Consider the following 24991-nt stretch of genomic DNA (forward strand, 5'->3'; position numbering starts at 1 on the left):
ATTCATCTGTTCTACTGTTTTTCTTTGTTTCTATATCATTTATTTCTGCTCTAATCTTTTTTGTTTACCTGTTCCTGCTGGCTTTAGGGTTCATTTGTTGTTCTTTTTCTAGCTCCTTTAGTTGTAAAGTGGTTGTGTGTTTGAGACCTTTCTTCTTTCTTGAGTTTGGCCTGTACTGCTATATATTTCACTCTTCCATCAACTTTGCTGCATCCAGATGGTTTGCAACTGGCATGTTTTCATTTTCATTTGCTTCCATGTATTTTTTATTGCTTCCGTAATTTCCTGAAAATCTCATTCCGCTTTTACTACAATGTTCTTTAACCTAATGTATTGGCAGTGTTACTCAAATTTTTCTTGTGGTCGACTTCAAGTTTCATAGTGTTGTGGTTTGAAAATACGCATGGAATGATCTCAGTCTTTTTGTACTTGTAGAGGGCTGATTTGTGACATAGTATGTGATCTGTTCTGGAGAATGTTCCATGCACACTCAGAAAGAATGTGTATTTTGGTGCTTTAGGATGGAATGTTGTGAATATATCTGTTAAGTCCATTCAGTCCATGTGTCTTTCAAAGCCATTGTTTCCTTATTGATTTTCAGCTTAGATTGTCTTTCCATTGTTGTAAGTGGAGTGTTAATGTTCTCTATTATTACTATTGTCTATTATCAATGAGTTTCTTTATGTTTCTTATTGAGTTATATATTTCAGTGCTTACATTTTTGGGGTATAAATATTTAAAGCTTCAGATCTTCATGTTGGATAGACCCCTTTATGATGATATACTGCCTTCCTGATCTCTTGTAACAAACTTTGGTTTGAAAAGTATTTAGTGTGATATGAGTGTGGTACTACAACTTTCTTTTGACGTCCATTAGCATGATAAATTGTTCACCCTCCCCTCACTTTCAATCTACAGGTGTTTTAGGTTGAAAATGAGTCAATAGTGTGCAGTGTATAGAAGGATCTTGTATTTTTATCCATTCCGGTATTCTATGTCTTTTGATTGGAGCATTTTGCCCATTTACATTCACAGTAATTATTGATAGATATAAACTTAGTGCCATAGTGTTACCTCCAAAGTCATTGTTTCTGGAGATTTTCTCTGTTTATTTCTAGTCTTTGTTACTTTTAGTCTTCTTTCCCACCTAAAGGGTCCCCTTTAATTTCTCGCAGGGCTGATTTAGAGACCATGAACTCCTTTGGTTTTTGTTTGTCTGGGAAATTCTATCACTCCTTGTATCTGAATGACTGCCTAACTGGAGAAAGTGTTCTTAGCTGCAAAATTTTCAATTGCGCATGTTGAGGATATGATGCCACTCCCTACTTGCATGAAGGTTTCTGTAGAGACATGTGCCATAGTTTTTTTTTAATCTTCCCTTGTTAGTTAGCAACTTCTTTTGTGTTGATGCTTTTATGGTTTTTCTTTATCTGGATATTTTGCCATTTTCCTATGATATGTCTCAGTGTTGGCCTGCTTTTTTTTTTTTTTTAATTTTAATGGGTGTTCTCTCTGCCTTCTAGAGGTGGATGTCTGTTTCCTTCCCCAGCTTGTGGAAATTTTCACTATATTCCCTCAGCTAAAATGTATCCCCCTTTTTCTCCCTCTTATTCTTTTGGGACTCCTTTCAAAAGAATGTTATTACAGTTTATGGAGTTGCTGATTTCCCTAAGTGTATGTTTGTGATGCAATATTTTAATTTTCGTCTTCTTTCCAGCTTCATCTCCCCCATACTTTTATCTTCTATGTCCCTTCCTCATTCATCTGCTTCTTTCAGCCTTGAGGTCATTATATCCAATCAGTTTCACATCTCGGTTACAACATTTAAAATTTCATCCTGACTAGTTTTTAGGTCTCTTCTGTTTGCAGTAAGGGTATCCCTCATGTCTCATATATTTTCCTCAAGCACAGCTAGCATCCTTATGATACTTTTTGAAAATCCTGTTTCATTATGAGAGTTTTCAGAAATTCTGTTTGAGGCACATTAGTTTATGTGTTTTAATTATATCCCTCACAATGACCTTTTATCATTTTTTCTTTTAGGATGAGTTCCTCCATCATGTTGTTGTCTATGTCTCTGCCTTCTTAAATGTTTTAGAAAATCCTGTTATCTTTTCTGCTTCTAGGGTAGTATCTTTATTGAGCAGTGTTCACATACTGTCCAGGGCCTGACACTTCACGAAGCATTTGTTTTATGTTCCGTGGCACTGTGCTGTCGTGTTTTGGCTGCTCTGTCCCTCAGGACAGTCCTCTGCAGAGTTTCTTCTTGCCTCCAGTGTGGAGTGTTGGACCTTGTCCCCAGTGTTGTGAGTTTTAACTAGGTGAGTTTGGTCTGCTTGTTAAAAGAGGCTAATTCCTATCTCCCCTAGAGGTGAGGATATGCGTCACTGTATGATCAGCTGACTTGGTGCGTGTGGGGGTTTACGGTGGTCTTTGGAGGAAGGGGTGCAGTGGTGGTCTGGTTGCCAGGCACTCTTTCCTAGTAAGCAAGCACTTGATGGGGGCTGGAGTAGGTGGAGCTCGGTGTTAGTGGCTCAGCCTGCACTGGGGATGCTGTGCTGCTGAGTGAAATCTGTCCATGCTGATTGGTGGGAGGAAATATTGGCATCAGCTCCCTCTCTAGTCCCTGGAGTTGGAGTTCCCAGCCTCCCCTGTTCAGGAAGCCCTCACACAGAGAGAACACTTGTGGGTCCCAGGCTTCCATCAGAATTGCTTTCACCCTGTCTGCGTCCAAGCCATTGGCCCATCTGGTGGCACAGGGCTCTTATGTTTTATCTCAGGAGCTCTAGCTGGGTTTGAAAACTCCAAATTGTGTGAACTCAATATGACAGGGACCCCACTGATCCTCTGGGAGAGGGTCTTGATGTGCTGTGCCTGGAGCTGATTTACCCCAGACGGGCAGCTGCATCATACTAGGGGCTTGGAGTGCATGGTGAAAAACAACCAGAAGGCAGTGTCCAGCTGGCTGCTCTCAGAAGAGGCTCCTATGCTAATGATCAGGGAATTTTAATGGTGCCTGTAAGCTCTCCTGTCCTATGAGTGGCAATGCCCCTTCTCCCAAATGCACTCCACGAAGGGAATTGTCTCTCCCCATGCGACCCTGGGGATACTCAGACCACAGTTCCCCTTATGGGCCTCTGCCCTCTTCCACAGGAGCACTGCTGTTCCCACCAGACTCCACCCCAATGATGGGATTGACTTTTAAATCTTCAGTCTTTGAGCTCCACGTTTACAGGGGGTTGACTTGTCATGATTAACTTTATAGGTTATCTTGACTGTGTCATGGGTGCCCAGATTCACCACTGTTTCTGTGGATGTCTGTGATGTGTTTCCAGAAGAGACTGGCATTTCCTTCCATGGTTTCTGTCTGGGCATCACCCATTCCATTAAGGTTGTGAATAGAATCTGATGCAGAGGGAGGAAGAATTACCTCATTTTTACTTCCCATGTGCTTGTTTGAACTGGAATATTGGTCTCCTCTGGCCCTTTTTCTGAGAGTTACATCATCAGCTCTCCACGTTCTGAGACTAGACACTAGTCAGAATCAGACAAGAATTACATCACTGGTTTTCCTGGGTCTTCAGCTTGTGACAGTAGATCATGGGACTTCTCAACATATTTAGTTATGGAAACCAATGACCTTTGGGTTGTGTTCCTCAGGAGAATCTTGACTAATACATGGAGATTGTTTGTCTCTCCTTTAGAGTAATTGAATAAAGCTGTAGCTCATTTAAAGTCCTGAGTAGCAAAGGGCTATGAAGAAAGTGTCACGTTGTTTGACTGGGACAAGGGCTGGGTGAGGATAAGGAGGAGCTGTGGGATCCTGTGGTCCTGGCTGCACAGGGAGCGCATCTGGGAATCCTGTAAAAGTGCAGCTGTTGTGCCTCAGGAAATCTGTAAGTCACTCATATTGAGGGACCAGAGTAAGCAAGTGCAAACAACTGTGTCTTTGTACATGTTCGTCTAGTTTCCCGATGACAACCCAGTAGCTAATTCAGAGAGTTAATAGGTAAACACAGAATCATATAACCAGGGAGGCTCCCTGGGGAAACTGCTGTGTGGAGAGGAAGCCCCAGACCCTGACAGGAAACCTGATTGTAACCTCCATCTGCACCTGCGCCTGGGAACACAAAGGAGAATTGTGCATAGTGTGCGCCCCCTGGTGGTGCTGATCCCCCCTGCAGGGAGGTTTGTGTCTGGGCTCCCAGTGAGGTCCCCTCACCGTGTCACTTGCACAGTAATATGTGGCCGTGTCCTCGGTCTTGAGGTTGTTCATCTGCAGATACAGCGTGTTCTTGGCGTTGTCTCTGGAGATGGTGAATCGGCCCTTCACGGAGTCTGGGTAGTTTGTGCTACTTCCATCAGCATTAATATATGCGACCCACTGCAGCCCCTTCCCTGGAGCCTGCCGGACCCAGTTCATGTCGTAGCCACTGAAGGTGAATCCAGAGGCCACACAGGTGAGTCTCAGGGACCCCCCCGGCTTCACCAGGTCTCCCCCAGACTCCACCAGCTGCACGTCACACTGGACACCTGCAGACACAAGACATGTTGGTCAGGAAACTGTCACACATCCACTCTTTCACTCATATCCATTCACAGACTCAGTGTCCCTCGTTCACCATGAATTACCTTTGAAAAGAGCAACCAGGAACACCCAGCCCAGCACAAACTCCATGGTGAGGTGTGTGTGTTCTGTGCTGATCACAGAATGGGAACACCTGGGACTCCTGGGGCTGGGGCTCGTCTCCCAGCTGCACGGTCAGGCTGGGTTGGTTTTATCAGCATAGAAAGGGCCCCATTTGCATGTCCTCTGACATATATATCAAGTCCAGACTTAGATTTGATTGTGTAAAGGTGAATGACAGGGTTAGGGACGCACTTCTATATTAGTTTGTGTGGATGGCGGTGTGACAATATGAAGAATTCTTTTTTTTTTCAGTTTTGGATCTTTATCTTTATTAATGGAGGCTTCGGCATAATCTTTAAGAAATATTTACCTCAACAGCATGATCACGCATTATTTTCTCTTAAAATATTTTAATTTTTTTATTATTAATTAGTATTTATTTTTAGTTTTAAAAATTAACATCGAAATTAGTTAGCATATAGTGCAACAATGATTTCAGGAGTAGATTCCTTAGTGCCCCTTACCAGTTTAGCCCATCCCCCCTCCCACAACCCCTCCAGTAGCCCTCTGTTTGTTCTCCATATTTATGAGTCTCTTATGCTCTGTCCCCTCCATGTTTTCATGTTATTTTGGTTTCCCTTCCCTTATGTTCATCTGTTTTGTCTCTTAAAGTCCTCATATGAGTGAAGTCGTATGAGTTTTGTCTTTCTCTGACTGACTCATTTCACTTCGCATAATACCCTCCAGTTCCATCCACATAGTTGCAAATGGCAAGATTTCACTCTTTTTGATTGCCGAGTAATACTCCATTGTGTATATTTACCCCTTCTTCTTTATCCATTCATCCATCAATGGACATTTGTCTCTTTCCATACTTTGGCTATTGTTGATAGTGCTGCTATAAACATGGGGGTGCATGTGTCCCTTTGAAACAGAACACCTGTGTCCCCTGGAGAAATGCCTAGTAGTGCAATTGCTGGGTCATAGGGGAGTTGTATTTTTAGTTTTTTGAGGAATCTCCATACAGTTTTCCAGAGTGGCTGCACCAACTTGCATTGCCCCCCAAAATGCAAAAGAGATCCTCTCTCTGCATCCTCGCCAACGTCTGTTGTTGCCTGACTTGTTAATGTTAGCCATTCTGACATGTGTCAGGTAGTATCTCATTAGGGTTTTGATTTGCATTTCCGTGATGATGAGTGATGTGGAGCATTTTTTCATGTGTCGGTTGGCCATCAGGATGTCTTCTTTGGAGAAGTGTCTATTCATGTCTTTTTCCCGTTTCTTCACTGGATTGTGTTTTGGGTGTTGAGTTTGATAAATTCTTTATAGATTTTGGATACTAACTCTTTATCTGAGATGTCATTTGCAAATATCTTCTCCCATTCTGTCAGGTGAATTTTAGTTTTGCTGATTGTTGCCTTCACTATGCAGAAACTTTTGATTTTGATGAGGTCCCAGTAGTTCATTTTTGCTTTTCTTCCCCTTGCCTCCGGGGACGTGTTGAGTAGGAAGTTGGTGTGGCCAAGATCAAAGATGTTTTTGCCTGCTTTCTGCTCGAGGATTTTGATGGCTTCCTGACTTACATTGAGGTCTTTCATCCATTTTGAGTTTATTTTTGTGTATGGTGTAAGAAAGTGGTCCTCGTTCATTCTTCTGCATGTTGCTGTCCAGTTTTCCCAGCACCACCTGCTGAAGACACTGTCTTTATTCCATTGGATAGTCTTTCCTGCTTTGCGAAAGATTAGTTGGCCATACATTTGTGGGTCCATTTCTGGATTTCGTATTCTGTTCCATTGATCTGAGTGTCTGTTCTTGTTTTTTTTTTAATTGTTTTTGGCATTTATTTATTACTTTTCAGAGACAGAGACAGAGCATGAGCGGGGGAGTGTCAGAGAGAGAGGAAGACACAGAATTCCAAGCAGGCTTCAGGCTCTGAGCTGTCAGCACACAGCCTGATGTGGGATCTAACTCACGAACTGCCAGATCGTGACCTGAGTCAAAGTCGGATGCTTAACAGACTGGTCCACTCAGATGCCCCTGAGTGTCTGTTCTTGTGCCAGTACCATACTGTCTTGATTACAGCTTTGAAGTATAGCTTGAAGTCTGGGATTGTGATGCCTCCTGCTTTGGTTTTCTTTTTCAAGATTTCTTTGGCTATTCGGCGGCTTTTCTGGTCCTATACAAATTTTAGGATTATTTTTTCTAGCTCTGTGAAGAATGCTGGTGTCACTTTGATCGGGATTGCATTGAATATGTAGATTACTTTGGGTACTATCAGCATTTTAGCAATATTTGTTCTTCCTATTCAGGAGCGTGGAATCTTTTTCCATATTTTGTCTTCTTCAATTTCTTTCATAAGCTTTCTATAGTTTTCAGTATAAAGATTTTTCACCTCTTTGGTTAGATTTATTCCTGGGTATTTTATGGTTTTTGGTGCTACTGTAAATGGGATAGATTCCTTGATTTCTATTTCTGTTGCTTCATTGTTGGTGTATAGGAATGCAACCGATTTCTCTGCGTTGATGGTATATCCTGCCACTTTGCTGAATTCATGAATCAATCTGTAAATTCACTCATGTTGAGGGACAGGAGAAAGCAATGCAAACAACTGTGTCTTTGTGCATGTTAGGGTAGTTTTCCTAGGAAAACAATGATCTAATTCACACAGGTAATGGTAAACACAGAATCCTGTGTCCAGAGAGGCTCCCTGGAGAAACTGCTGTGTGGACAGGAAGCCCCAGACCCTGAGAGGAAACCTGCCTGTAACCTCCATCTTCACCTGCTCCTGGCAACACAAAGCAGAATTGTGCATAGTGTGCGCCCCCCGGTGGTGCTGATCGCCTCCTGCAGGGAGGTTTGTGTCTGGGCTCCCAGCGAGGTCCCCTCACCCTGTCTCTTGCACAGTAATATGTGGCCTTGTCCTCGGCCTGCAGGTTGTTCATTTGCAGATACAGTGTGTTCTTGGAGTTGTCTCTGGAGATGGGGAGTCGGCCCTTTACCGAGTCTGTGTAGTACGTGCTACTTCCGTCATCATAAATATATGTGAGCCACTACACCCCTTCCCTGGAGCCTGGCGAACCCAGCCCATTGCATAGCTACTGAAGGTGAATCCAGAGGCCACACAGGTGAGTCTCAGGGACCCCCCAGGCTTCACCAGGTCTCCCCCAGACTCCACCAGCTGCACGTCACACTGGACACCTGCAGACGCAAGACATCTTGGTCAGGAAACTGTCACACATCCACTGTTTCGCTCACATCCATTCACAGACTCAGTGTCCCTCGTTCACCATGAATTACCTTTTAAAAGAGCAACCAGGAACACCCAGCCCAGCACAAACTCCATGGTGAGGTGTGTGTGTTCTGTGCTGATCACAGAATGGGAACACCTGGGACTCCCGGGGCTGGGGCTCCTCTCCCAGCTGCAGAGTCTGGGATGGGCTGGTTTTATCAGCACAGAGAGGACCCCATTTGCATGTGCTCTGACATATATATCAAGCTCCAGTCTTAGATTTGATTCTTTAAAAGTGAACTACAGGGTTAGGGACGCACTTGTAGTTTAGTTTGTGTAGATGGTGCTTTGACAATATGAATAATTGTATTCAGTGAGTACAGGTGTATTTGCAGTCCTGTGTGCATTTTTACAGGTCTTTCATCAACATAGATCATTTTCACTCTACAAGTATTTTACATACTTTTTGAAGTTTAACCCAAAATACTTTATTCTGCCATTTTCACTTGTATAATTTTGTTATTTATTTTGCATGTATTTTCATGCTGGTGTGTAGAATCACAGGTGGTTTGTTTTTATTTATTTTCTTTGTTCATTTGGCATCCTGCTCTTTTCCTCATTTAAAAAAACTGGTTCTAATATTTTTCGTGGTATCTCTAGGGTTTTGTTATGTTTAAGATCAATGTCACCTGCAAACAAGTAATTTTCCTTCCTCCTTACTGATTTAAATGTCTTTTATTTTTTTTATTCCCTATTTTTTTCTGGTTACGTCTTCCAGTGGTAGGAGAAGAAAGCTTTTCCCTCTTTTTTTCTGGGATTTAGCCAGTGTAAGGATTCAATTGACATAAGACCTATCTACAGGAGAGAATAAATTTCATTTTGTAAGTGCATGGCCTTCCTATAATGACATGACACCCAGAGAAAGGACAAAGCAGGTGGTACTTGTGTCTTTCAGACAAAAAAAAACATTGGGTTTGGCAAGAGTTAAGTTTGGGGTATTATGTTAGTCACCAAGTAAGTAGGTTTGTTTGCATAGCCTTCTTGTCCCTGTATTCTTTATTCTGGTTCTAACGATGGTTCTTCCCTCTTGGTACATGGGAGGGAGCTTTATATCCTGCTGACAAGGGACGATGGAGAGTCTGAGTGTATTTGGACTCTTTTTCAAGTGACTTTCACCCAAATAAGCAGTGTGACAAGATGACATAGTTTGAGGTGGCATATGTATTCTTCACGTTATCATGGGGAACACTTATGTTAGGGGTGACCATCATTGCCTGGCTCCTGATTTGACAGGAAAGCCTTCAGCATTTTACCGTTCAATATGCTGTCAGGTGTGGGCTTTTCATAGTGGCCATGATCATGTGGAGGTAATTTCCTTCAGTCCCTTTTTAATTGGGTTCTTTTTAAATGATGAACATGTGTTGAATTTTGTCTAATGTTTTTTTGAATCAATTAATGATGGCTTTGATTCAGTCATTCCCTCTGGTAATGGAGGACATCACATTTATGCATCTGTGTATGTTGAAGGATCCTTGCATCCCTGGAGTGAATCCCACTGGATTATGTTGTATGATCCTCTCAATGTTCTGTTGAATTCAGTATGCTCAGATTTTGTGAAGGAATTTTGCATGTATGTTCATTTGAGATAGTGACCTGTAGTTTCCCTTCTTGTGGTGTCTTTCTTTGGTTTTGGTGTGAAAACAATGCTGTCCTCACAAATTTCATTTGGGAGTGCTGTTTTTTTTTTTTATCAGTGTTCTGTAATAGTTTGAGAAATATTAGCATTAATTCCTCTTTAAATACTTAGTAGAAGTTTTAATAAAGCCATGGACTCCTAGGCAGATTTTTTGGAGGGTGAGGTTTTAGATAGAGAAATGTTATTAATTTTTCTTTTGTTCCTTTTGTATTTTTCCATGAAGCAGTCTTGGTGGCCTACATTATGGCATAAAATGTGTAATTTGTTCCTGGTGATCTAATTGTTGGCCTATAAATACCTAAGTTTTTCTTTAATGATCCTTTTCATGTCTTTATTTCAGTTTTGTCTCCATTTTCAATTCTGATTGCATTTGTTTGAGTCTTCCTTATTTCCCCAGGCTACCTATTTGTTTCAAATTTTACATACTTTTCCAAATACAAATTTTTATGTAATTGATTTGTTTTCTGTATTTGTGATAGTCTCTATTTTCTGTCTGCTTTATCTTTTTATGGTATTTTTATGTTTATCTTTTTATGTCAATAAAAATGCCAATGAGTTTTTTAAGGAACCTGAAAAATATACAATTCATGTGAAAGCACACAACACATGGAAGCAACAAAACAATCATGATGTCGAGAGAACCTGGAGACATCACACTTCTCTCTTTCTAAATATATTGCAGAGGTACATTAACCACAACAGTGTGCCTGTGGCATCAAATGAGATATTTAGACCAGTGGTGCTCATTAGGGAGCCCAGAAGTAGAAGTTTGCAGATGCAGTGAGCAAATCCTCCACGAGATTTCGAACAATGCACAGTGGGGAGAGGATAGTGTCTCTTAAACGTGGTGTTGACTAGGGGCACCTGTGTGGCTTGGTAGGGTAAGCATCCCACTTCCACTCAGGTCATGATCTCATGGTTTGTGGGTTCGAGCCTCACATCAGGCTCCTGCTGACAGCTCAGGGCCTGGATTCTGTTTCTGCCTCTATCTCTGTGCCTCCCTACTCATGATCTGTCTCTCCCCCTCAAAAACAAAGTAAAAATTAAAAAATAGTATTGATATATACATGCAAAATAATAACATTTGGCCATAATCTTGCTTCATACATATATGTCGACACAAAAAAAAATCTCAAAATGGATATAGGATTAAGAAGAACACTTGAACCTAAATGCCTTCAAAGAAAACATGAAAGATGAATATGATGACATTCACTTGAGAATGATTGATTTGATATAAAAGCAAAGTCACAGAGAACAAAGCATGCAAGGGGGACTACACCATACTAGAAAAGGGGCAAGCAAATATTTGTAGAGCTAGAAGGAAGTCTATGGGCGGGTAGCCCCTCCCTGCCCACTGGGGCTCTCCAGATGGATTTGACAAATTGGCTTCCTCATTGGTAAATGGCTGCTTGTTTGGTGGATGGACTGATGCTGTGTGACTGGACATGCCATTGCCACGACTGTGGTAAAGAATGTAATGCCTGAAATGGTTCCTGGATTTGCCATTCCATTATGGATTTAGCCAGACCAAGGAACTCACTTCAGCACATAGACAAACTACGTACTTGCAAAGACTTGGGGGTGATAATTAGAATTTTATACCCCACATCATCCTTAATCATCACAGAAGCAGACGATGAGGATATGTGGATTAGGGGAACAGATATGGAACATGAAAAACTAGACACAAAATTCCTTCAGGAAAAATCCACCTGGAAACTGGCCTGGAACATCCAGAATCATTGTCCTTGGCCCTTAATGAGATTTGGAATGCTCCAAATAGCAGGCAGGGACTGACCCCCTTTGCAACAGTATTTTAGAAAGGAGTCCTTAACCCTTTCTTCCCTGATTGAGTGAAATTTATGATAACTCATATGACCAAGTTGATGGCATGCATAGCCATGTCCAAGAAGTAACAGGTGCACTTGGGTTATATCATCCATAGACAATAGGAACATGGCCTCTGCCGCTGCCTAGCCATGCAACCCTTTCTACAGAATATGGGACGCTCATCAGGTCTTCAGAGAGCACCCAGTGCCACCTCGCTGAGAAGGACCTTATGACGAACTGCTAACCGACTACACTGCCATCAGAATTAGGGAAAGATTCTTCTGGATTCATGCCAGCTGCACAAAATAGTTCCAGAAAATGCCATCGTCAAGATCCTGGATGGCCATCCCCACAACGACCATAGGTAAGGATTCCCAGAGCCAATTCCCAGGCTCCGGAACACATGGCATCACATAGTAGGTCATGGATCAAAAAATTGCATTTCTACCTAGTTTCATTTTCCGGCTCTTTCCTGTCAGGAAAAAAAAAAAAACTTTTTAAAATGGAGCCTACCCTTTCCCCCACTATTAAAAGACTGACTACATTTCCTGCTCTCCCTCTGAACCTCTATGACTGTCTGTCTTCAGACTGCATCTGCCCCATTCACCTGTGTAGTTATCTCAGCAGGTCAGACACAGACCCTTACAGCAGTTTTCCAAGTCCCGTCTACAGTAAATAATCAGTCTGATTGTCAATTGTTTTGACATCAGGATAGCAAGTAAGCCCCCAAAGTAGTGGTATTTCCTGCCAATGCAAGCAGGTGAATGCACCATGTGGATGGACAAATGGAAGGGTGTGGTATCCACAACCAGAACGACAATGTCACTCTGCCTTTCCTTCCACTGCATTGATTGGGACCACAACTTTGATGGAAGCTTCAGGATGATCCTTTGCTCAGGTGAAGTATTGGGAGAGAATACTTCCCTTTGTATGAAGACAGTCATGGTGCTAGGTTCTCTCTCTTGGTGACATAGCAAGGCAATCTGTTGCCAGGTGGTCACAAGGTGCTCCAGCATAACCCCCATGGCACAAACATTTTTCAGATCCCAAAATGTTTCATTGGCACTCAGACTACCTGTGCATCAAGTGACATAGCTCAGCCACTTCCAGGTAAGTCTTCCTAACAGCACAAGTCATATGAGAGTAGACCGAAAATCTGGAGTAGCTCAGTCAGGTGACAAAACCCACCTTATAGCTGCTGAAGGACTGCAGGCCTGCCATGTCTCACAAACTTTCAGGAATGCATGATAATTGACCAGTGACAGTGACCCTCAATTGCCCAGACCAGTGGGAACTCATGACAGGCTCTACATGAGCTGGTCAGCCTAACATCTTGGCACTCTTTGGCCTGTTAGGAATTCCCAAGGCAGCAGGGTAGAGATGTACAGGTTGAGAGCAGACTGTGGCTGGGACTCCTTGGTCATCGATGCTGAATGGGACATACTGGCTAGCTCAGTCATGACAGAGTCTCCCCTGTGGCCCTTTAGATACCCTCAAATGCCTAGACAGTCTTGGGAATGTGAGCCATCTTATGGACAGCTGGGCATTTACATTTCAGTAGTCAACTGTAAAGCACCACCTGTTAGGAGGGGCTTTAATGCCCGTCAAGTGGGCAGACTGAAAGGAGAAATGGTGTGTTTAATGTCCCCCCTCCTTCAGCAAATCTTGAATTATGGGGTGCAATTACTCAGTCCTCTATTTCACACAATATTGATGTGCATATACTGTCTTAATTGGATGTAGGGGGGTGCAATTTGCAGTCCTACAGACTCCTGATCTGTAGTTCCCCCCAGGAAAGCCAGGCACTGGGTTTGTTCCCACTGGCCTTGATGGCATGTGAGGGCATCCACATCATTAACAAGACAATGCACGGTCAAAGGGGCCACCATTGCTTAAAGGGATTCAGTAAAGATTCTTCCAATAGTGACATCAAAGGGATGTTGAGACCCTTCTACTATCCCTCCCTTTATACCTAGTAAGCTAAAGGGCACCACACTTATATTTGGAGGGGTTTCTGGGAAGCACTGTACCTTGGCTTCAGGGTCAATGAGAGAAATAAAGTGTTGTCTGTGTCTGTGTCCTACACGGTAATTACAGAAGTATACAGGCAGTTGTCCCAGGAGGAAGGACATACTCCACAAACCTCTGGGTCCCTAGGCAGCGGCCTTGGCATCTCCCCAACCACTGGGATCCCAGATCCCCACTACCAGGGCTTTCATGTCCAGAGAAGTGATGGCACCCACCCAAAGGGTAGGAACAGCATTCTCTTGAAGATCCCAAAGTGTCTGATCAAAGTTTCTGACTTGTGTTCAGGCTGTCCTGAGATTAAGTCACTAGGGACCCCTCTTCTCAGAGCTGTGCATAAAGAGAAGTGTGGGCATCATCTCTAGAGCAAGAGATCTGGGTTGAAGTTCCACCCCTTGAATGGGGCACTGCTGGGACCCTCCTGTGGGCTTCTATCTATGGAGGTGGTGATCCCATCACCATTTGCAGCAAAGAAGTCTTGGGCTTCTTGAAAATTCTCCTTTTCACATCTGACTATGGCATGCATGCTAATGCCTGCTACACTACAGCTGGTATTTCCATGAATTGTATTGACACAAGGCTTAAGGTCAGAGTGGACCTTCAAGAAGAACTCCTTAGATTCTGTTGTCAAGTGCCTCTCCTCCAGGTGGAAATGGACAAGGGCTCATGGGCACATGATATAAGGGAAACAAAACAAAACAAAACCCAAATCCCACACCCATTGAATTGTCCCCATTCTATCTTAGAGTTGGATTGCATCACCTGGCCTTGACCTCTCCCAGTGGGCCTGTGCTGTCGTGCCATAAAAATCCAAGTCCGGAGAATCAGAGCTTCTTTCTTCCTACCTCTGTGGGCTCTGGGGCCCTAAGGAGCCTCTTCCTCAGAGCCTTCCCCTTTTTCCTTGGTGTGTGTCTCTTGCCATGTGCCTTGGGGTGATTGTCAGAGCCTTTTGATACAGTGAAAAGACTGGAAGCTCCGTAGGTTGTCTCTAAGTAAACAGGCCCTTGATACCTTGAGCTTTTCAGTGATTTATGAATCTGGGGCACTTGGACCAATCCAGACAGCTGTAGTATGTCAAGCGCTTAAAGCAACAGCTTGGAGCCAATTGTGAAGACCCACTAGAGCCAATCAATATCCTTGTCTCCCTCCCTTTTGACAAATGATTCCAGGAAACCTTGCATTTTCATGATGGTGTAGTGCCTGTCACCATTTCTCTCTTTCACACTGGTCCTTGGATATGTTGGTGTAGTGAAGACCTGGGATAGAAGTTAACTCTTCCCAGACACGTGTGATTAGGCCTCCCACGCTGCAGTGTCCCCCTCAACACCTGTCAAATAGGGAGCCATTGTCAACAGCAGTGACGAATACAGCCAGTAGGGGGAGGTTGCCTTGGCTGTGTTCTCCGCCCAGGGAGACATGATGCTCCTGGTAGAGTTGCCTCTGTCACTAGGTAGGCATGGCTAAGCAAACACATCACCAGGGTACTGGCTGCAACACAGTGGACCCAGCAGCTGGCGTCTTCTTCGACACTAATCTAGGCATATGGTCTTCGGTGTCCAGCAATATCTCACTTGGAGATGAGTAGGAAATACACACCTCTGGAACCCCAGGACGGTGCCTGATTGTTGGTCTCTGCAGGGAGTCTGACCTTTTATGGCACTGGTAACTTAGGGTAGGGGTTTCTGGCAACACCTGGCATCAGCCCAAAGCAAAGCTACAGACCACCGGCAAGCTCCAGCTCCTTCCCAGAGCAGCTGAGATGTGGGGGTGAGGAACGAGTGAGCCATTCTCAGTGCTAACACATTGTTGGAGGGCACCACCTAGGCCCCCAATCCCATCCCTGGGGACAAATGTGTTGTGGACCCCAGCTGTTGTACAAAATGAAGAACATGTAGACTGTATCCTGATGAAGGAATAGGGAAGAGCCATTGCTCAGGGGGTGGATAGGCAGCTCCCTAGGCATCTGAGCTCTGGCTTTGGATACATGAGATGCATGGGGCCCTCCTGACTCAAGGTGGGGTTTCCGTGCACCCCCAACAAAGGAAATGGAGGCACAGGATTTATGACTCACAGGGCCCAGAAGCAAGGGTACACAAGGACCTTGGGAAGGGCAGGCCTCCTTCCCACAATCCCAGTGATCAGGGCACAGAAAACAGGGTAGCAAGTACCTGATTACTTGAGAATGGATGAGGCTGAAGTCCCTAACTTTTCACAGGCTCACCTCTGTGTGGGTATTCGAGAAGGCTCTCAGAAAACCAGTGGGCATCCTAGGCAGATCCTTATCTAAGGTTAAACTCACTGAAAAGTAGGCAAGAGAAAGAGAGCAGGGATTCACATTGATCGGGCTCCAACTGGATGCCAGAGTCATCCATAGGCACTTTGCCTGCCTTTCTGATTCATTTCATTGGGTGCTCCGTTCAGTCTCACGGTCTCAGTCTCCCACATTTGGAAATTTTGTCTCCAGGGAGGCACAGCTTTTGCTAGGTGGAACCTAATGCCAGTCCCCTTCCCTCACAGCCCACAGACACCCCAGTGTGGAACAGGAGGGTGGTAGCCCTCCATTATCCTGAACCCACATTGGGACTGGGGGAAGACAGATTACCTGGAGAATGAGAAAATGTTAAGTGTGCAAGAGCACAGTTTTGGAGACAACTCATGAATTTGTCCCTGAAAGAGCTTGTGTGAACGTCTCTTAATTCTGGAAGCATATACCTCAGTTCAAGACACAGATGCTGACTCAGGTCCTCTGCACATAATCTCGGTCTCAGTTTGGGCTCTTGGAAGCTTAGATATATACGTAGAGGCCACAAGCATGCAGTGTTTAAGTTTTATTTCAGCGTTCTGGTCAGTGAGCCATGAGAGATGTGTGTCAGAGCCGTGATGTGCCTGTGGACCCCTGTGTCTCCTGCAGACCCCCGAAACGTGGATGTCAGCTCTGCAGCCTCATTACTGTATTTTCACACATGTGCCAGTTGGATTGTCTATACTTGTTCAGCAGTCAGGAGGCTAATTATGGATTGTCGTCAGCAACAATCAGTCCCTTAACTTTCTCGGGGTTGATAATTTGACATTTGTGGCGACACCACAAGGAATGCTGCTATTTTGGCTTAAATGGGACCAAATACTGCTCTGAGATATAACAGGGATTCATCACTTTGCCTCACTGGCCGCATTCTTGTTGGAGGGGTCCACTGCCTGTGCTCCCACCAGTGCCTTTTCTGTGCACCATGGAGGATCCCAGCCTGTGTGGCAGTGGCAGTTCCTGTTATTGTCACCCGACCCTCTGTGACTGCATTTCTCCGGAATACAGTCATAGTTCAGCTGAGCCACACTTCCAGTGCAGTAGGTGTCCTGACAGAGCTTTCCAGAAGCATAGGGGGTACCAGTTCTCACATGACCAATCTCGGTTGTTCCTGTGCTACTATGTGAATTCAGCCGCAAACACCAGAACCCTGAGATCTCAGATGGATGGAATCCAACATGCTCTTGCAGCTGAGGGAGATGTGTGACGATCCTACACTGCAGCCTTCCACACGGCTCGTCTGTGTGGGAACAGGGTTCAGCGTTGAATTCCCCAGGATCTTCTGCAGTGTCCATATCGGCTGCTTTTTTGATTTATGGCATAGCAGACATCTTCACATTTCCAGAATTTTGCAAAGATTTCTTGGCAGCGCATAGTGCGGTCAGTGCAGTTCCCATGATAGCAGCATCCCTCTTCAGTGCATGAGGTTCCATCTTGCCTATGGAAGTCATCAGGGTACGCCAAGGACACCCCACAACCCTGCCTTCATCCTGTCTGTGTCGAAACCATTGGCCCTCCTGGCATCTCAGGGCTCTTATGTTTTATCTCAGGAGCTCTAGCTGGGTTTGAATACACCACATCGTATGAACTCAGTATGACAGTGATCTCACTGATCCTCTGGGAGAGCATCTCGCTATGCTGTGGTTGGAGCTGGTTATCCCAGAAGGGCAGTTGCATGAACACTAGGGCTTGGAGTTCATGGTGAAGAACAACAAGAAGCAGCGTCCATTTAGCTGCTCTCAGCAGAGGCTCCTATGCTAATGACCAGGGCAGTGCAACGGTGCCTGTCAGCTCTCCTGCCCCATGAAAATGCACTCCAAGAAGGTAACTGTCTCACCCGATGTGACTCAGGGATCCTCAAACTATAGCACTCCCTATGGGCCACGGGGCTGCTTCTCCCCAGGAGCACTGCTATGCCCACCAAGTTCCACCCCAGTGATGGCATGGACTTCTAAACCTTCAGTCTTTGAACTGCACATTTACAGAAGGTTGACTTGTCTTGATTACCTTTATGTGTCATCTTGACTGCGTCATGGGTGCCCAGTTTCCCCACTGTTTCTGTGGATGTCTGTTAACTATTCCAGAAGACACTGGCATTTCTATCCATGGTTTCTGTCTGCCTCGGCATCACCCACTCTGTTAAGGTTCTGAAGAAAATCTGATGCAGAGGGAGGAAGCATTCCCTCATTTTTACTTCCCATGTGCTTGTTTGAACTGGAACAGTGGTCTCCTCTGGCCCTTGTTCTGAGAGTTACATCATCAGCTTTCCACGTTGTGAGACTAGAGGGTAGTTCAGAATTAGACGGGAATTACACCTCTGGTTTTCCTGGGTCTCCAGCATGTGAGAGTGGAAGGTGGGGCTTATCAATGTATTCAATCATGTAAACCAATGTGCTTTGGGCCCTGTGCCTCGGGAGAATCCTAATAAATGGAGATGAATTATCTCTTCTTTAGAGGAATGGAATAAAGCTGTAGCTCATTTAAAGTCCTGCGTAGCAACAGCCAGGTGGGAAGTGTCATGTTGTTTTATTGGGACAATGGCTGGGTGAGGATCAGGAGGAGCTGTGGGATCCTGTGGTCCTGGCTGCACTGGGAGTGCATCTGGGACCCCTGTAAATGTTCAGCTGTTGTGCCTCGGGATATCTGCAATTCACTCATATTGAGGGACAGGAGTAAGCAATGCAAAGAACTGTGTCTTTTGTGCACGTTAGTGTAGTTTTCCTATGACAACACAGTTGCTAATTCAGAGAGTTAGTAGGTAAACACAGAATCCTGTGTCCAGAGAGCCTCCCTGGCGAAACTGCTGTGTGGAGAGGAAGCCCCTGACCCTGACAGGAAACCTGCCTGTAACCTCCATCTGCACCTGCCTCTGGAAACACAAACCAGAATTGTGCATAGTGTGTGCCCCCCTGGTTGTGCTGATCCCCTCCTGCAGGGAGGTTTGTGTCTGGGCTTCCATTGGGGTCCCCTCTCTGTGTCTCTTGCACAGTAATATGTGGCCGTGTCCTCGGTCTTGAGGCTGTTCATCTGCAGATACAGCGTGTTCTTGGCGTTGTCTCTGGAGATGGTGAATCGGCCCTTCACGGAATCTGCATAGCTTGTGCTCCTTCCGTCATATCTAATATATGCGACCCACTGCAGCCCCTTCCCTGGAGCCTGGCGGACCCAGTTCATGTCGTAGCCACTGAAGGTGAATCCAGAGGCCACACAGGTGAGTCTCAGGGACCCGCCCGGCTTCACCAGGTCTCCCCCAGACTCCACCAGCTGCACGTCACACTGGACACCTGCAGACACCAGACATCTTGGTCAGGAAACTGTCACACATCCACTGTTTCTCACTCTTATCCACTAACATACTCAGTGTCTCCCGTTCACCAGGAATTACCTTTTAAAAGGGCAACCAGGAACACCCAGCCCAGCACAAACTCCATGGTGAGGTGTCTGTTCTGTCCTGATCAGAGAATGGGAACACCTGGGACTCCTGGGGCTGGGGCTCCTCTCCCAGCTGCAGGCGGCAGAGGGCCTACCGAGGGCTACAGAGAGGGCAGTATTTGCATGTCCTCTGACATATATATCAAGATTCAGACTTAGATTTGATTCTGTAAAAGTGAACGACAGGGTTGGGGACGCATTTCTACATTAGTTTGTGTGGATGGTGCTGCGAAAATATGAATAATTTTAATTGGTGAGCACAGGTATATTTGCAGGCACGTGTGCAGTTTTACATGTCTTTCATCAACATTGGTCATTTTCGCTCTACAATTATTTTACATCCTTTTTGATATTAATCCCAAATACTTTTTTCTGTGAAATTTTCACTTCTACAATTTTGTTATTTGTTTTGCATATATTTCCACGCTGGTGTGTAGAATCACAGGTGGTTTATTTTTTATTTATTTATTTTTGTTCATTATGTATCCTGCACTTGTCCTCATTTTTAAAAACTGGTTCTAATATTTTTTGTGGTATCTCTAGGCTTTTGTTATGTTTAAGATCATGTCATCTGCAAACAGGTAATTTTTCTTCCTTCTCACTGTTTTAAATGTCTTTTATTTCTTTTTATTGCCAAAGTTTGTGAGTAATTCTTTCAGTTGTAGGAAAAGAATGCTTTTCCCTTCTTCTGGGGTTTTACCTGCTGTAAGGATTCAATTGACATAAGACTGATCTCAAGGGGAGGATAAATTTCATTTTGCAAGTGCATGGCCTTCCTAATGATATGACACCCAGAGAATGTACAAAGCAGGTGGCACTTGTGACTTTCAGACAACAAAACATTCGATTTGGCAAGAGTTAAGGCAAAGGTGTGGGTTTGGGGGTATTTAATTCGTCAACAAGTAACTAGGTTTGTTTTCACAGCCTTCTTGTCCCTGTGTTCCTTATTCTGGTGCTAAGGATAGTTCTTCCCTCCTGGAACAGGTAAGGGAGTTTTCCCAAGGGAGATTTATTTCGTGCTGTCAAGGGACAAAGGATGGTCTGAGTGTCCTTGGACTGGCTGTTTCTCATGTGACTTTCATCCAAATCAGCAATGTGACACGTTGATATGGTTTGAGGCAGCATGTTTATTCTTCACGTTATCATGTTGAATACTTACGTTGGGAGTGATCATCATTGTCTGATCTTGATGTAGGAGGAATGGTTTTCGTATTTTTCTGTTCAATATGCTGTCAGATGTCGGCTTTCATAGTGGACATGATCATCTGGAGGTAATTTTCTTCTCCTTTTTTTTTTCATTACCATGTTTGTTTTTTTATGTTTTTTAATTTATATCCAAATTAGTTAGCAAATAGTGCAACAATAATTTCATGAGTTGATTCCTTAGTGCCCCTTACCATTTAGCCCATTCCTCCTCCCACAACCTCTCCAGCAACCCTCAATTTGTTCTCCGTATTTATGAGTCTCTTCTGTTTTGTCCCCCTCCCTGTTTTTATATTATTTTTGTTTTCCTTCCCTTATGTTCATCTGTTTTGTCTCTTAAAGACCTTATATGAGTAAAGTCATATGATTTTGTCTTTCTCTGACTGACTCATTTCACTTAGCATGATACCCTCCCGTTCCATCCACATAGTTGCAAATGGCAAGATTTCATTCATTTTGATTGCCGAGTCATACTCCATTGTATTGATATACCACATCTTCTTTATCCATGATGGATTTTTTTTTGAGTGTTGAGTTTGATAAGTTCTTTATATATTTTGAATACTAACTCTTTATCTGATATGTCATTTTCAAATATCTTCCCCCATTAGTCAGTTGCCTTTAGTTTTGTTGATTATTTCCTTGCTGTGTAGAACCTGTTTATCTTGATGAGATCCCAATAGTTCATTTTTGCTGTTGTTTCCCGTGCCTCTGGGGACAATGTTTAGTAAGAAGTTGCTCTGGTCAAGGTCAAAGACGTTGGTGCCTGTGTCCTCCTCTAGGATTTTTATGGTTTCCTGTCTCACATTTAGGTCTTTCATCCATTTTGAATTTATTTTTGTGTGTATTGTACAAAGTGGTCCAGTTTCATTACAATTCCATGTTGCTGTCCAGTTTTCTCAACACCACTTGTTGAAGGGACTCTCATTTTTCCATTTGATACTCTTTCTTGCTTTGTCGAAGATTAGTTGACCATATAGTTATGGGTCGGTTTCTGGGTTTTACAATCTGTTACGTTAATCTATGTGTGTATTTTTATGCAGGTACTATACTGTCTTGCTGACTATAGCATTGTAATATAGCTTGAAATCCAGAATTGTGATGCCTCCAGTTTTTTTCTTTTTCATGATTGCTTTGCGGATTCAGGGTCTTTTGAGTTTCCATGATAATTTTATTTTTGAAATGTTTTTATTTATTTTTGAGAGAGAGAGAGCATGAGCATGGGAGTGGCAGAGAGAGAGGGAGACACAGAATCTGAAGCAGACTCCAGGCTCTGAGCTGTCAGCACAGAGCCCAATGTGGAGCTCGAACTCAGGGACTGTGAGATCATGACCTGAGCCGAAGTCAGACGCTTAACCAACTGAGCCACCCAGGGGCCTCAACCATTATAAGTTTAGAATTCTTGGTTCTAGCTCTGTGAAAAATTCTGGGATTAGTTGAGAGGGATATTTGCTTTGAATTACTTGCATTGAATGTCTAGATTGCTTTGGGTAGTATAAACATTTTAACAATGTTTTTTTTGAGAGAAAATGGGAGGAGGGGCAGAGGAAGAGGGAAGGAGAATCCGAAGCATTTTCTGTGGTGTCAGTACAGGAACCAATGTGTGGCTCGATCTCAGGAACCATGAGTTCAAGACATGTGCCCAAATCAAGAGTCATGGCTTTAACCCATGGAGCATGTAAGCACACCAATTATACTCTTAAGTATAGAGAACAAACTGATGGTTACCAGAGGGAAGGTGAATGGAGGGTTTGGGGAAGTAGGTGATGGGGATGAAGGGGTGCACTCATAATGAGCACTGGGTGTTGTATGGGAATTTTGAACCACCATATGTTACACATGAATCTAATATTGCATTGCATGTTAACTAACTTGAATTTGAATAAAAAATCAATGTATTTTAAGTGTCTACAAATGGCCTTGTTGGCATACAGCCCACTAGGAATCATTTATTCCAAAAACTATACTGACAAAAGGAACAGCTAGAATTTTGAGCTAAGGTATGTTCCTTTCCTTCCCCACCCCACCTCAGCAAATGGAGAATCCAGTGCAAGTACCTGGGACTATAGGCGTGTGCCACTGAGTCTGGCTGCAACCCCCACGCCAGATTGTTGTAGCCAATACACAGGGTTCCTGGTGCCCAGCTCCTGTTCAGAGGACTCTTTTCCAGAGGGACAGAATGTCAGTGACCCCAAGCTGTTTGCTGTTGACGCCAAGCCCCTGCAGGTGCCACCGAGATGTGGGACTCATTGTATGCAGCCCCACTTCCAGGATGGAGGCTTTGCCCTGGGCACAGTCCACTAGGGATGCTGGGAGCCTGTTCGCCCCAGACCTGACTTATATGGCAGGAGTCTCATGCCACCAGGACAAGCAAGCCACAAGGAAATGAAGGTGCCACCCACCCCTAAACCGATCCCTCCTTTTGTCCCCACCTGCAGCTTCAGAGTTTTGCTCAGGGCAGGGGGGACCTGGAGCAATCCACTAAACCAAGGTGAAAATCTGTTCTGGTACAACCGAGTTCATTTCCAGCTGAGTGTGAGGAAGGTCTGGGCCTCATGTTGTGGGAGAGTCAGGTGCAGGAGACAAATGGCTTCAGTGGAGGATTCCTAACCTACTCCTGCTCACCAGCAGGAGAGAGCAAGAGCCAGGGACAGTGGAGGGAACAGCTGCTGTCAGAACACATTTGAGATTCTGTTCTCAGCAACTCTCCACTCAGAGGAGTCCGAGGTGGTGAGGTTCAGTCTGTGGAGACTCCATACATCAGAGCATTGTTGAACATAGGACAACATTCAACATGCAGCAGAGGAATTTGTCATGTGGGGGTGGGTCAGAAAGTGATAAAGTCTAACCAAACACTGTCGCCTAGGCTGTCACATCTAGGCTGGCTGTGTGAATGTCTCAGGCCACACCACCTCTGTAGTCTTTGAGACTACTTTCATTCCCTCACATCATGTCTTTGAGGTTATCCTAGTTTCAGGTCTGCATCAATAGTGTCACATTTCTGTGGAAAAGCATCCCATTGATGGAAGTTTTATACTTGGTTTATTCCTTTATATTTAGAACGACTTTTGACTTATTCTTAGCTTCTAACACTAAGAAAGATACTATACATATGTACACACCATTTATTTTCAGAGCATGGGATTTCATTCTGGAGAAAATTCTCGGGAGTGGTATTTCCAGGTTACATGTTAAGTCATCCATGTATAATTTCATGAGTAACAGCCAATGATTTTCCAGATCTGGTGTTCATTTTTTATTCCTACCTGCAGTGTTTGAGACCCCCAGAGTGCTGGATGCTCACCTGGATGGTGTTGCCAGTGTTCCCTTCATACCTGAGCCCTCAGGGTGTGTGCATAAGGCATCTATTGCATTCTTGATTAGAATTTCCTTGCCAATCGATGGTGTGAAGAGACTTTTCCTGTCCTTACCAATGTGTCTACAACCTCTAGGATGGGATGTTTACTACGCAAGGCTGTGCTTGTTTTATAGAGGGTTGTTTCCTTTCTTCCTATTGACTGTCGAGGGTTCTTAGCATATTCACGATGCAGGTCCTTGGTGGTTATGCAATTTGTGAATATTGTCTCTTCCTATGTAACTTGTCTTACTGCTATTTCCTCATTGGCAGAAAAAAACATCCGATTTTCACAAAATGTAATTATACCATTTCTTCTTATGGGTCTTGTGTTCTGAGCTTTAATTTTGGTTTTCATGATGATTAATTGTGATTAATATCTATTTTGTAATGTTTATACTTGAGAGAGAGACCGAAGGTGAGTGGTGGAGAGGCAGAGAGAGGGGAGACACAGAATCTGAAACAGGCTCCAGGCTCTGAGCTGTCAGCAGAGAGCTTGACAGGATGCTCAAACTCTTGAACTGTGACATCACGACCTGAGCTGAAGTAGATGCTTACAGTGACTGAATCACCCAGGCACCCGACTTATTTCCTGATTTACAATGTAAATAAAAGCCTTTTTTTCTGGTTTCTCTCAATGTTGACTTGTTCCCTAAGTGGTCTCTGGTGACTTAGTGTTTTGTTGTTTCAGTTTATGGACTCCAGTAACTCAGTTTCATGGCATGGTTTTTTGATAACTATATGGTCAATTCTGTTGTCATGCTGTAATTGAACTTCAAATTTCATAAGAGATTCTGTGCGTGTCTCTTTGGACAGATTGCTCATCACATATGATAGATGTGCTCCTGGGGTCAAAAACGCGTTTACCTTTCCAGGTGTTGGGCTTTCTCTATGTCTCAGGAGCCATTGAGCTCTGTGCACACAACCTAGTTCTTGACACAGGATTTTCCCTTCACAATTCTATGTAAAACCCTGAAAATTCATATTATGCATTGTCACTGTCAGACACTTCATGAATAGAACACACTGCAATGTTATGTCATTTCCTGAAACTATTTCCTAAAATTATTTTACTCTTGCATGTTTGGGGGTATGATTTTTCTTTCTCCTTCAAAGGGGAGTTCATATCTGAATTTGTGGAATTCTTCCAGCCTCCTCATCCCCTAATGCTTTTCCAACGTGCTGTACAGTGTTTCACTAAGTGCATATTTAGGTTTATTTGTACTCTGCCACATTCGGTGATAGGAGTGTAAGACAGGCTGAACCATATAGCTGGGTTTTGGTTT

General features: G+C 44.0%; 2 gene segments (V, D, J or C); both read right to left on the bottom strand.

The window, feature by feature from the left end:
* Positions 1-3498: 3498 nt before the first annotated feature.
* Positions 3499-4531, bottom strand: LOC128772517 (immunoglobulin heavy variable 3-74-like; the record flags this gene model as incomplete). The annotated part of the segment is given in 2 exon segments: positions 3499-3534; positions 4223-4531. Coding segments are annotated over 2 exon segments (345 nt in total), but the record flags the coding sequence as incomplete, so codon positions are not given.
* A 12497-nt stretch (positions 4532-17028) lies between these two features.
* Positions 17029-18997, bottom strand: LOC128772851 (immunoglobulin heavy variable 3-48-like; the record flags this gene model as incomplete). The annotated part of the segment is given in 2 exon segments: positions 17029-17153; positions 18649-18997. Coding segments are annotated over 2 exon segments (474 nt in total), but the record flags the coding sequence as incomplete, so codon positions are not given.
* Between the last annotated feature and the right edge of the window lie 5994 nt (positions 18998-24991).

Source organism: Panthera pardus, unplaced genomic scaffold, assembly GCF_024362965.1.
Source record: "Panthera pardus isolate Hobbes unplaced genomic scaffold, ASM2436296v1 HiC_scaffold_24, whole genome shotgun sequence".
In the NCBI taxonomy this organism is placed as follows: domain Eukaryota; kingdom Metazoa; phylum Chordata; class Mammalia; order Carnivora; family Felidae; genus Panthera; species Panthera pardus.